This window comes from Halichoerus grypus, chromosome 1, assembly GCF_964656455.1.
Source record: "Halichoerus grypus chromosome 1, mHalGry1.hap1.1, whole genome shotgun sequence".
Classification (NCBI taxonomy): Eukaryota; Metazoa; Chordata; class Mammalia; order Carnivora; family Phocidae; genus Halichoerus; species Halichoerus grypus.
Window position 1 is genome coordinate 129,136,255 of NC_135712.1, and position 14,578 is coordinate 129,150,832.

Below are 14,578 nucleotides of genomic sequence, written 5' to 3' on the forward strand. Positions count from 1 at the left end.
TGGACATCACAGAATTTAAAACTTCTCTTCAAATAAACTCTTAGGAGAATGAAAACACAGCCACAGATTGAGTATTTGTATCCAGAACATATAAAGAACTCTCGAAACTCAAGAGCAAGAAAACGATCCAATTAAGAAAAAAAAACTAGCAAAAACATTTGAAAAGACATTTCACCAACGAGAATATACAGATTGTCAAGAGCTACATGAAAAGATGTTCAATATCATTAGTCATCACAGCAATGCAAATTAAAACTACAATGAGATACACTGTGGGATGGATACAGTGTATCCAATCTATTAGAATTTTTAACATTAGAAAAGACTGATCATACCAAATATTGGTGAGAATGTGGAAAAACAGATTTTCATATCTTGGTGGGAATGTATAATGATACAGCCAATTTGGAAACAGTTGGCAATTTCTTAAAAAGTTAAACATATACCTACCATATGGTCTGACCTTACACTAGACATTTACCCAAGAGAAAGCAAAGCCTATGTTCATATAAAGCCTTATACAGAAAGGTTCATAGTAGCTTTATTTGTAATAGATGAAAAAGGGAAACAACGCAAATGTCTACCAATAGTTCAGTGGATAAACATAATTGTGTTTATAGATACAACGGAATACTACTGTTCATACATGCCACAGCATGGATGAAATTCAAAATAATTATGCTGAGTGAAAAAAAAGCTAGACAAAACGACATATATCATTTCATTTATACAAACCTCTAGAAAATACAAATTAACCTATAGTGACACAAAACATATCAGAGGTTAGGGGCAAATGGAATCTTTTGGGAGTGATAGAAATGTTAGCTACTTTGATTAAGGTGATGGTTTTATAGGTATATGCACATGCCAAAACTTATGAAAATAGTACAATTTAAATATATGCAATTTATTGTATGTCAATTATACCTCACTAAAACAAAACAAAACAAAACAAAAGGCTGAGGTGCTAGCTGAGACCTAACAGACCAATTAGTAACTTCAGCTCCGTCTGAAATTTAGGACAGAATTTATGACATTTTGCTATACTATGTAACTATCATTATTTATTTATATGTAATAAGTATAAAAAAATCATCAGCTTTATTGCTGAGTATACGAGTAAAGATACTTCATCTCTATTAAAAGTATCATTGTTTACCCAACACCTATTTATATATACATGTCCAGGAAAATTACTTCAAAGAACTTAGACTATATTTAGTCTATTTGGAAAGACAATAATTTGTTTAATAATTCATAATAAATACAAACATTCTAAAATTTTTGCATGTCCACTGAAGCAGAATTTTTGTTTTCTTGGATCCCACTTTATTTCCAATTAGCAAGATTTAAAAATAATCCAAATGCTCTCTAAAAGGGGGACTGGTAAAATAAATTACATTATAAACAATGCAAAACTCTGTGGCTATCAAGAAAAATGAGGAAGCTTTCATTACTAACAAGGACTATTAATATACCACATTCCCAATATATATTCCCCAAATATACTGGGGATAAAAAATAAAAGATGCAAAATGTGTATATGCTAAATAAAAAACAATACATGACTGGAACATAAAAATAAGCCACCATCAGTTTCTAGCTGCAAAAACAGCTGGTTTGATTTAGACAATACCGTCTTTGTTTCAGAACCACCCAAAAGCCATTTAGTCACAATGACATTTAGTACATACATTCATTTACAGATCTTCGGGGAAAACTGCACATTGGTGAAGAAAATTTAAAAATCTGAAGCCGGAATCTAGAAGCACTGGCAAGAATAGAGGAGAGGTGTCATTTTTAGGCATGGAGAAACTATAGAGGAATTCTCTCCTGAGTGTTAACTGAGTTGGTTCTTCTCTCTTCTTCACTCCCCCCTTTTTACTCTACGTCCCATGGAAGCCAGCGGGAAGTTGGGTGGGTACACCTGAGATGGGGCTGAGAGTTATGGGTTCCAATACTAGTAACTGTGAGTAGCTACAGAAGACCGTGTACATGCATACAGTGTGTACATGTGTATAGTTTTAGGACAGAGAGTACATGTGACCTCAAGTAACTGAGCAAAGAGGTTTTAAGAGCTTAGGAACATCAACAACTTGGTATACTGGAAGCCAGCAGAAGTGACATGTGACCACAAGAAAGACTGGTTGAAGATTAGAGCACTTCTTGCTAATTTCCAGAAAAGATTAGAGAACATGGTGAAGGGTGGGGATGTGTGGAATTCAGGCAACCTGTGTAAACTTAGGGTTTACTACTTTGTGTTAACTGCCAACAATATTATTACAATAATAATGAAAACTAATGATCTGCTTGTGTGATATGTGTATGTATGTGTACTTGCCGAGCACTTCATCTGACAAAGTAAAATCAGTATCATTTCAGTGATCCCAGAAAGTATTTTTGGAAAGCTTAAAAGATGTTAATAATTTGGAAGGCTACTTGGGCAAATCAATCCCCAAATATTTCGAATGATAAAGCTAAATTCAGAAGCGAATAAAATATACAAGATAGCATTTCCAAAAATATTAAGTTATATGATAGATATAGGCAAGGTCTACTTATTGACTAGCTCTTAAATCAACTCTTTTGTGTTTAAAAAGGGTCACTCATAATCTAAGCCTTCCTCTGTTAAACACTGAAAACAGCACTGGCTAGATTATAATTACCCCTAGTTTGATATTACTTTGAATGATGTTTTTATCTAGCCAAAAAATCAGGCACCAGGGAGGCTTATGTATTCATTCATTTGCAATCCTGACATTTAATAGCACTTGGTATCATGAAAATTAGGATCACACTTGCATTACAGTTTAAAAGGTAGGAATCCATAGAACATGGCCATAACTTTTAGGGGGAAAAACCAATTTTTGAACCATTATTGCTTTATGGCACTATCTGACAAAAGAAAATGTATTTCTCTTTCTCCAATTTACTTTATTTCCCCAGTTACTATCAAGTCTGACATAGGTTCAAATTCCTGTTCTTCTATACTTACTGATCCTGGAGATGTTCAACCTTTCTGAGTTTTAGTTTTGTTAACTATTGGTGGAATGGAAATGTTAACCTACCAACTTTACAAGATTGCTGTATGAATTGAATCACGTAACATAAGAAGGCTTAGGCATATCACTGTCTCTGAAATAAAATTCCATAACACCAATTTTTATCACTCTGGATAGAAGAAAACTTCTACGTGTAGAAAATAATTTTCTTACAAAGTCAGACCTTTCCTCTGAAATGTGTTATTAATATTTCAGACTAAATCATTTGGGCTCCACAACATGGCATTAAGTTCTAGTAAATCCTAGGGAAAGTAAGTAATAATTATTATTATTTTGGCTACATTCATTCATTTACTTATGAAGATTTTTATTTATTTGAAAGAGAGCGAGTGAGTGAGAGAGAGAGCATGAGCAAGGGGAGGGGGAGAAGCAGACGCCCTTGCTGGAACCTGATGTGGGGCTTGATCCCAGGACCCTGGGATTATGACCTGAACTGAAGGCAGTCACTTAACCGACAGAGCCACTCAGGTGCCCTTGGCTACATATATTTAGACATACAAATGAAACCTTCTGGGCAAAAGCAGGTCATTCAGGTCATTCAGAATTTTTAGATCATCTTAAATTTGAAGTTGAAAAAGCACTGAAGTCCATTATTGTAACCCCACACATTTTACAAAAGAAAAGTTAGTCCCAAAGAACTTAAATGGATTTGCTCAAGTAGTATATATAGGTAATAAGGTAAGAAAATATGAGTACTTAGTTCTAATAACTTATATTCCAATTGTTCTTTACACTATATATACATACCACTCGGCCTTTATACTGTGTTTCACCTTTTTGATTAACAGTGCTTCTTCCATGTCCAAGTGACTTTTATTTTTCCAACAGTTTGCTATTTCAACTGCTGCTAGGCAATCAAAAATCTTCTATTAGGTTACCTATCCAAACAACTATTTTCCCTTTATGCCTTCCCATGAAAATGCTGATTTTCTCCATATATGGAATGGCAATATAACCAGTGGTGGTAAGCCTCTATTCTTGCCCCAGGGGATAAACCAGGTAATAAACAATGATTGATCTAAGCAAGAAGTTAATCCCATTCTACCTTTGTTGGTGGATTGGTTTAGAATAAGCTAGTAAGCACATAATGCAGCAGTCATATCTACTATGAGGAGAAAGCTAAGTCTCACAGAAAAGCTCATCCAGAGCTCTGGCATTACTGTCTTAACCAACCCCCAAATCACCTTGCTCTAGATTAAATTATATAAGCAATAAACCTGTATTTAGTTAGGCAATCAATTACTTGTGGCCCAAAGTTTCCAAATATGAAACTCCAGTATTTTCTAGTGAAATCATCTTACCTAGCTTCTACGATAGAAGACTTCCTTCTCAGACCAAACAATATAAGAGTTTTATTAAAAATCAATTAGGTGTGTTAGTAAAAAAGGTGCTATTTGGTAGTCCACAGTATTCAGAACTTTAGGACATGACTGAAGAAACTAAAATAATAAATCTAAAATAATACAATGTTTATTCAGTATAGAAACAAATCTGAATTTGTATATCCATTCTAAAAATTTATAAAAATAACTTCAAAAACCGTAAGTTCCAAAAAGATGTTATTCTCAATTACTTAAACTTATTTTTGAAAAACACTGCCGTCACACTGACATGAAGCTTAAATATATTTTATTACCTATCAAGAGTCATTTTATACGACAAAACATTGTTTTACTAAACAAATGTATATACATCACCTCTTAAAAGAAAAAATTTACTATCTTGAATTCGAAAAATGGCCACAGATTTAACAAATTGTAAAATTATGACAATACTTTCAACTACTGAGTCACATGAGAAAAGACCAAAAAGTAGCAATAAAAAAAACTTGTCAAAAACCCATGAATCACTGAAGACAACTGAAGAGTCACCCACCCTCAAGAAGGGCCAACTAATTTGAAATACTAACTTAGCTTTTAGTTCGGCCCTAAGTTTCAGAGTAAGGGCACAAGCTAGGAGATGTTAAGAAATGATGGTTAAAAGTAAGTAAAGAAAGAACCTATAAGTAGAGGCTAAAAATTGTAAATGTTTGAGGGTCACACACTAGTGACACATACACAATAGTTCCCAAGGATATGACACTAGAATAAACTGATGCTCAAGATGATTAATTTTTTTAAATTTAAAATAATTTGATTAATATAGCAAAAGCCGGTGTTGGCTATAATGAGACTTTGTAATGATGGGGACATTAATCATGGTAAATAGCATTATAGTCCAAACTTTCTCACCAAGATAAGATTTGTTAGTACTATCAAGGAAACAAACAAACAAACCCAAAAGACTAGAGTTAAGCAGAACAGAAAGCCATTTTCCTCCTTTTCATAAGTCTATACCACTATAATTATTTTCTGTCCTAAGAAAAGTAGACCCTTCAGGACACCCCAATTAGGTAAGTAACCAGGCACTCCATTTAAAATAAATATGTACATCCTGAATTAGGTGCATGTATCCAATAAATATCAACTTCAAGGCAATTCACTTAGGAAGGTTTAAAAAAAATATAATGAAAGCATTTTGTTGGATCACTACTAATGTTAGAACGAACCATTTTAGCTAAAGATCAAATTTATTTGGATAATCCAACTTTTAAAAGATAAATACTTTTTATAGCTACTTAATATTACCATACTAGTACTGTACGAAAGAATGAAGGAAAAGATGAGAGTTTGAGATGAACCTGCAGGTTTTCATAGAATTACTAATCATTTTTGGTCATCTGTTTTGGTGTTGCTATAGCAACTTTATGATTCATGACCCCCTCACCCCAATAATTCAGAGGACTGAATTATGTATGAAAAATGTATTGCCAATGTGTTTCCAGTATCAGTAACACACATTAATGAATCTGATCTTACTATAGTAAATTATATATTTTTAGCCTCAATTTAGTAAATTAAAGAAACTACCGGCCACTAGAGAAACACAGAGGAAATTATCCATATACCTAATCTTTATAAAACTGTGTCTCATGTCAGTCTTGAATGTGAAATCCACTGTATCTTTTAGTTTCAAATATGTCTCTCTTTACTGAGAGACTCAAACAGATGAGTCTGTGTATAATGCTTACAATGCTTATATACAGAAAACAAATTTGATCTCATAATTAAATTAGATACAAACTTAATAGAAATGTCTTTTATTTAAAGTTCACAAAAAAGAACCCTCATCTAAAATGCATACAAGTATTTAATAGTGAAGTGTCATGATGTCTACAACTTACTTTCAAATAGGATTCAGCAAAAGAAAAAGAAAAACTGTATGAGTACATATATATAATACATGTAAATATAAGAGGGAAAAGCAAATGTGGCAAATTGCTATCAATGCTGGATCTACGTGGAAGATATATGGGTATTCAGAGTATTTTTTCAGCTTTTCTGTGGAAAAATTTCCAAGTAAAAAGATGGGGAAACAAAGGACCCTCACAGGCTCCTAGCTCACTTGTGTTATAGTCTTTATCCTGAATATATGTCCAGTCCCTTTCTTTTGAGGCAATTACCTCAAGACCCTTCTGCTTTCATTTACAACAACTGTTATAGAACTGTGTTATGTCTTTTTAAGGAAATCATATCTCCAGGAAAGAGTTTTTATAAGTAGATTTAAAGGCCAGTATCAGTGAATCAATTGTTTTACCTGAAAGTTAACATCTTCTTTCTTAAATATTAGTGCTCGAACTTCATCAGGATCTCCATTAAATATAGCTTGCACCAGTGATGGCTAAAATACAAGAGAGCAATAAAAATATTAATCACACTGCATGGATGATTCTAAAGATATTTCCACATAACTTTTAAACCTAAAATTTTTCTCCCCTTTAGCAACAATAATCAATTTGGTTTTTGACATTAACCAAAAGTTTCAGGAAGTCAAATCATATGAAAGTACAGGATTCCTCCCTGAATAAAAAAGGCCTAATTAAAAAAAAAAAATCAGTTCAGTATGACCAAAATTAGGTAGATAGTAAACACAATCAAACTTTATTTTGTGTGGGTAGAAGTCTTTTGTTTATACATGTGTGTATATATATGATAAAAACAAAGTCTCTTCCAAATACAAGTGTGACATCTCAACATCTACTTGTGGAACATAACTTGTCAAACAAGCCATTCCTAGGCCACACTGAGGCCCATGAAGGTAGTAGGCCTTTTTGAAAAGTTCCTTTGGGGCATTAAGTAACTTGCATGCGTTAGCATTACACGTTATACAGATAGAAATCCAAGGAAGAAAATCTGGCAATTGATGAAAATCACTACTATCCAAAGACCAAAAAATACCATATACCTGAAAAACACGAAGAGGCAAACACGTGTATCTAAATATAACAATTTCTTAACAACACAGCCTCTCTGATAAGGTATCATATTATACTAGTCAAACAAGAAACCAACTGACAACAACATTAAAAGTAAGGTTAAGGATGAAGTCTGATTCTTTTTCATATAAAAGTGCTACGTGTAAATACATAAAATTCATTACAGAAAAGGCTGTGCCTCGGTATTTCTAGCCATAGCTTTCCTAAAACATACAGTTCCTCATTCTTGTTACAGCAGTTTTTAAAACCACAAAATGAAAACAGAAACGTGGTTGCCAGAACTACGATTCTCAATTTTTTTAAAAAAAGTCTTTTTAAGACTTTACTACTAAGAGATAGTAAGTAAAGTCTGAAATGGGTTATCTAAACATCTAAAGCAGTAAAAATCAGAAATGTGTGCATTTTATACCTAAGTAATACTATATCATATTTACATACCTATATTGCTTTATTTGGGTTTTTTATGAAACTAGTGGAAACCAACTTATGTTTATTCTTAAAAGATAAAATTTACCCTACTAGTTCAGAAGACAGTAAACATAAACTCTCATATCTTACCAATACACTTCCAGAAGGTGGTGAATGTAGGGATTTATTTTCCTGTGGCAATTTAGAAATGAAGGCAGGAGATTCATCTTCTACCTCCTCCAAAACAACAATACACACTCGACTCATTCGCTCTTTTAAAATACTAAATCCCAAGCTATGTGATAAAAGTCACAGTTGGAAGAGCACAAGTAGTTTTTCCTCTTCTGTACAACACTTAGGATCATTCTCTGAACAGCGCAGCTGGTTTTTTAAAGTTAATAAGTACTATCAGAAAAACTGAAGTTTAAAATTATGACTACATAACATAACTTCCTAAAAACAACAACAAAATTCTATTATCTTCTGTTGGGTTACTATAATACTTAAAAGAAATTTCACATCAACATGTCAATTACTAAAACGGAGTCCAGTACAAGCTCATTTAAAAATATTTTTCCCCTACCAAAATAGTCATATTGCTCTCTGTCTCACAGAAATTTACTTGCATAAAAAGATCATTGTTTGGGGCAACAACACCACACAATACAAAATGAAATGAGAAACAATTACTGTGACAGAGATGATTACAGCTATACCCACTCTTGCCTGCAAGGTCATATAGTTACCAGTAGCTGACTTGCTTGTAATTAAAAAAAAAAAAATCTCACTATTTTGTTTCCACTTCTAACTTGTCTTCATTTCTTCAGCTTCTGGTTTAATACAGATATTATCCAGAAAAAAAAAATATCTAGAGCTCAGCACAAATTCTTAAAATAAAGCTCAGAGGTTGACAATTCTTTCTGTGTTTGGGAAAGAAAAAAAAAAAAAAAAAAACACTCTGCATTAATAGCAAAGCTGCAGTACATTTACATGCGATGAGTCAGACCACAAGAGACAATAGGACTCTTGGTACTAGAATACAGCTTGATTAATCCAGATATCCCATGTAATAGAAGAAACACAGATAGCTTTATTCCCATCAATAGCATAAGCAAGGCAGAGCGTTCATTCTTTCTCCATCAGGCAGTTGTCTGTGGCTGCTCCAGCAAAAGGGCACAGCACCAGGCAGAAATAGTGTTAGCAGAGGATCCTAATGGAACAGGCAGGCTGCGAAGGAATTAGAAGGCATTTGAGCTCAAATTACTGCTTCAGGCTTTTCATTTTAAAAAAAGAGAAAAAAGCCCAGTAGTTTATCATTCCAGTGTTTCCTTTGATCTCCACATGAATACAGCTTCCATTAAATAGTCTTCATTCACAGGAAAAAACAGCAGACTGTGCATCTTCTTTGAGCCAACTACTTTATTCAATCATCTGCTCTGTGCCAGTAGTTTCCTTCCACTGTAAAAACCGCTACAGTTACCCTTTTCAGTAGATTTCAGATGCTTTCCCGTTCCTCAGATGATCTTGCAAAATGCCACTAATACCTCCAAAGAGTAGGTCCTTAAAAAATATCTACGGAACCTCAGGATCAGCCCCACAGAAGCATTCCAACTGAGCAACAATCTGAAGAGCAAAGACTGCAGAACCGCAGGATGAAATGCCTAGTAATGCTCACATGTTACACTTACCAGAGATCTGAGCTACTGCTCGGGATGTAACTTCCTCTAGCAGGAGAAAAAAATAGTGCATTTGGACAGCCTTCACAATTAGAAGGTTCATGCCAGTTCTGTGACTAATCCAGATCAAACTGAAAAATTCTATAACTGAAAAATGAGTGCGCTTTTAACATTTTCCACTAAAAGCCACAAGGAAATCTGGTGTACTGCCTCTGCTGACTAACACTGGTTTTAGCAAGTAAACAATTCCAAACAGCTTAACTGCTTTCGTATGTTACAATATAGCAAATGTTTAACCCTATAATGACAGCTGCAATAAGAATGTCTGCAGTGAGCCCATAAAAGAGATGAAGGAGAAATATTTATGAGAACATAAAAACACAAATCTAAGATTTTATTCTTTTTTACCAAGATCATTTTTTAATAAACCAAATATATTTATTTTCAAAAATGCAAAAAGTTCAAACAAAGAAATTTAAGATTTACTAACAATTTCTAGGTTGTTGAATTTAATCTATCAGGTCATATATTTAAAGGGAAAAAATAAAAATGTAAAAATGTAAAAATCCTAGCTTGAAACTTCTATGGATCATCTGAATTTCACTGAAGAAATTAAATAATTCTACCTTCCCATCTAGAAATGGAATAAAGCCTTAAAATCTTTTAAACAGCTTCATGAAACTATTGTTTAAAGTCCTTAGCATTAATTTTCTTTCTATATGTCAAAAAAGGCACAGGGTAACATAAAGAAAGCAAAGATTCTCCTTTCTCTATAAAATTAATTTCCCCAAAGCTACAAATTAAGTGTCAAAGGCAACCAATTTATAGTTGGGTTTCCTCTTCTTTCTCTATTTACTAAAAAACAAGTCAGATATTTCCCAACAAAAAATTACGAAGAAAATACCGTGGTTTCCCTTCAATCTTTATTCTTTCTCCTATCAACTAGCATTTTTATTCATAAACATAATAGCTATTTTTGAACATTTATGATGCACTAAGTATTGTACATTCTCATTTAATACAATAACCTTATGTTTCCATATAATTAAGAGGAAAAAAACAGACACAAAAATTAAGTATTTTATCCAAAGGCATATAAATTAGTAAAGTTGTGCCTAATTCCAAACACACTGCTCTTCTGAATCTATTCTGCTTCCACTGAGTGTACACACTAGTACATGTACCCCCCACCCTTCTACTCTCTGTCAAGATCTTTGCAACCTAGACTGTAAGAGTAATCTTAAAAGACTGGTAATCTATAATGGTTGTGAAAAGTTTAGGTAACAAAGGAATATACTATTTACTGACATAATATTCCTAAACAAGTTATTTTTAAATGGGTATTTCAGGGCTACTGTTATCACATGTGTTTAAGCCAATTTATTTACCAAAACATAAAAAAAAAAAAAAAACCAGCATGATATAGATAATGTAAGAATGCCAGAATTTAAGAACAAAAACCATTAAATGTCATCTATGAAAAAACCTATAATCCTAATATAATTTTATCAAGATACTAAAATATGCTAACAATTCATAGTTGTATTTTAAAACACATAAAATATAAAATGGTTTTACGCCAAATTAAAGATCTGCAAATATTTTGACATACAAAATGATGTTAACTATCTCCACATGGCTAAATCAAAAATCTCATCTTGATATGTGAAACATGTGAAAATGAAACCACTTTGGTAACAGTATCCTATATTCTATCTTCAGGGTTTTTTTTTCCCCCACCCCAAACAAAAAGCTCTTTTTATTTTTATTTTTTATTTTTTTTTTTAAAGATTTTATTTATTTGACAGAGAGATAGAGAGAGAGCCCAAGTAGGCAGAGAAGCAGGCAGATGGAGAGGGAGAAGCAGGCTCCCCGCAGAGCAGGGAGCCCGATGCGGGACTCGATCCCAGGACCCTGGGATCATGACCTGAGCCGAAGGCAGCCGCCTAACCGACTGAGCCACCCAGGCGCCCCAAAAAGCTCTTTTTATATAGACAACTTTAACTTGTTCCAAAGTATCCAGTGTATAAATTCACCTACTTAAACAGGTACATCCTGTCTCTTGTTCTATGTCAACTTCCATACTTAGGTCTTTCTTGGCCAGAGCACAAGCTCCTTGAAGGCAGGGACTATGTTTTTATATACACCATGTGCACACAATTACTTCCCTTCCACTTTCTTCCACTTTCAAACAATTTCATTGAAAAGAATCCCACTATGTCACAAGACTCTGGAAATTGCGTGGCAAAATTATAAAAGACAACAGGGACCTGAAAAAAAAAAAAATAAAAGACAACAGGGAATTCATATGTATATATGAATATGTATATATTAAGGGGTGCCTGGGAGGTACAGTCAGTTAAGGTTCTGGCTCTTGGTTTCAGCTCAGGTCATGATCTCAGGGTCCTGAGATCAAGCCTCACCTCACGACAGCTCACACTCAGCCTGGAGTCTGCTTGAGAGTCTCTCTCCCTCTCCCTCTGCCCCTCCCGCTCATGCGTTCTAAAATAAATAAATTAAAAATTTTTTAAAAGAGTATATATATTATATATACACACACACATACTTTAATCAGAAAACACAACAGGCATTAAAGTGCAGTAAAATGAGTTTCATACCTCTAGTAGGTAAGCAACTTAACATGTAGAAGTTGACAGGATATAAAACAATGATATAGGATGACAGCTAAAATTAAGGCCTCAGGAATCAGCCTACCTGGAATTCAAATTCTGATTCCATTATTGATTAGCTGTGTCCTTGGGCAAGGCAAATTCCTTGAGCCCAAATTTCTTTACACTTACAAGAATAATAATCTCCAGATATTTTTATCTAGGAGAAATACAGTAATAGCACCGAGACTAACTGAGAACGTAGGCTTTGTAGCCAAACTGCCTGTGTTCTAATCTAACTTCCTACTAACAAACCTAAGTATGACCTTGAGCAAGTTACTTAACCTCTCCATGTCTCATTTCAACATCTATTAAAGGACATTAACAGAATTTACTTTGAAATAAAATGAAGACAGTCTTATTATTATGGATATTTAAGGTAACAGAATGATATCCCCTGTCAGGGCAGTAGTTTCTCCCCCTATTGGCGAGGTGATTCAGACTGGTGTCTGGAAATTGCAATTCAGTTGCTTAAGTACAACTCCCCATACTCCACCCACCGCCCCCTTTTCAGGCCTCTTAAGAGACTGCTAGAAGTTTGTCATAACACTCCAGTAACCAAACTAAGCGTTACTGAGGAGAGGAAGCAGTAAATTAAGGCAACAAGTAGGACTAGGGGTTTTACTATTCTTCCACATTCACTGTATTTTACAGTCTAAGGGAAGAGAAAGGGTAAAAATTACTGGTCCATAATATCCTATACAATAAAAAACAGATGAAAAAAACAGAGATAAATACTTCACTATTTATTATTATTTAAGCTAACAGCACCATATGGCACTGTTTTACACCTTCTACTAAGTAAGATAAGCCCTTAATCTCAAGGAACTCTTATCTTAAAGGAAAAGGAGACAGGTCAAGAACTATTTAAGAAATTAGGAATGTACAAAGTTATTTATGATGAAAAATTATTGACAAAGATTGTGCAAACTTAAGTTCAATCATTTTTTTTTCAGTTGAACAATGGCAAAGGGATGTGGTTTTTTTTCTTGAGGCACTTACTTTTTTAGGCCAAATTAAATTTTTAATAAGCCAACAAATTTAAACTCTGACAACTTCATAATCCTTCCATTCTTCATGCTAAAATGTATTCTATCAACAGCTTACTCCTACTTTTCACAGAATCACGTAACAGTAAAGCTGGTTTAAACTTTTAATGGTAAGATATTTAATGTCCTGAAAGATTTTTTTTTTTAAGGTTCCTAATTTTGTTACACCAGAATTTCTTTTTCTGACACAAATGATTTTTTCTTTCTGTATAGAGATTCAATCCAAAGCTCATCTTATCTGTGCTCCTCCAATATTGATCTGTGACCTCCATATTGATTATCATAGAAAAGGAATTTTACTCAGGGTGTATAAAGTGGCTACTCTGTACCAAGCTAGTCTCTGAGTATTAAAAAATAAAAAGCCTGTGGTGAAATATGTTAAGGAAGTGGGTTTAAACCACATTTCAGAAACATTTCTCATAGTTCAAGAATCCTGAACAATCTCCTTGAGCTAGGCTTTATCTGCCTACTTTAGAAAAAGTTCTATGAACAGATTTAAAAGAAAATGGGGCAGAAGGAGAGGAAGGGAAAAAATTTTTTTAAATAGCTGTTCTTTTTTTAAAAAATTTTATTTTATTATGTTATGTTAGTCCCTATCAAAATACCATCAACTTTTCTCTTTTTTTTTTTTTTTTTGTTTTTGTTTTTGTTTTTTAAAGATTTTATTTATTTATTTGACAGAGAGAGACACAGCGAGAACAGGAACACAAGCAGGGGGAGTGGGAGAGGGAGAAGCAGGCCCCCCGCCGAGCAGGGAGCCCAATGCGGGACTCGATCCCAGGATCCTGGGATCATGACCTGAGCCGAAGGCAGACGCCCAACGACTGAGCCACCCAGGCGCCCACCATCAACTTTTCTCAAAGAAATGGAACAAATAATCCTAAATCTGTACGGAACCAGAAAAGACCCCGAATAGCCAGAGGAATGTTGAAAAAGAAAAGCAAAGCTGGTGGCATCACAATTCCGGACTTCAAGCTCTATTACAAAGCTGTCATCATCAAGACAGTATGGTACTGGCACAAAAACAGACACATAGATCAATGGAACAGAAGAGAGAGCCCAGAAATGGACCCTCAACTCTATGGTCAACTAATTTTCGACAAAGCAGGAAAGAATGTCCAATGGAAAAAAGACACTCTTTTCAACAAATGGTGTTGGGAAAACTGGACAGCCACATGTAAATAGCTGTTCTTTACGTTATTGGTCAGATTTCCCTGTTCTTAGTACAGCCACTGAAAAATGACTATTTAAAAATGATGAATTCAAAATCCTTATAACACATGCAAATTAATTCTCTGCACATAATGTATTTACAAACTAGGCTATTTTTTTAAATGTTACCCACCATACTTCCAAAATGGCTGACAACTGGCGTGAGCCAAACTACTCATGCTGTTTG

General features: G+C 34.0%; 1 protein-coding gene across 7 annotated transcripts in view; it reads right to left on the minus strand.

The window, feature by feature from the left end:
- ANKRD28 (ankyrin repeat domain 28) overlaps window positions 1-14,578 on the minus strand; it is a 204,688-nt gene that overhangs the window by 114,087 nt on the left and 76,023 nt on the right. For 4 of the 7 annotated variants that reach the window (XM_078071971.1, XM_078071960.1, XM_078071978.1 and 1 more), the window contains one exon: window positions 6,699-6,782. In XM_078071971.1, the coding sequence (XP_077928097.1) occupies window positions 6,699-6,712 (14 nt within the window). In that variant the 5' untranslated portion in view covers window positions 6,713-6,782. The other 3 variants (XM_078071983.1, XM_078071951.1, XM_078071972.1) reach the window with 3 other exon arrangements.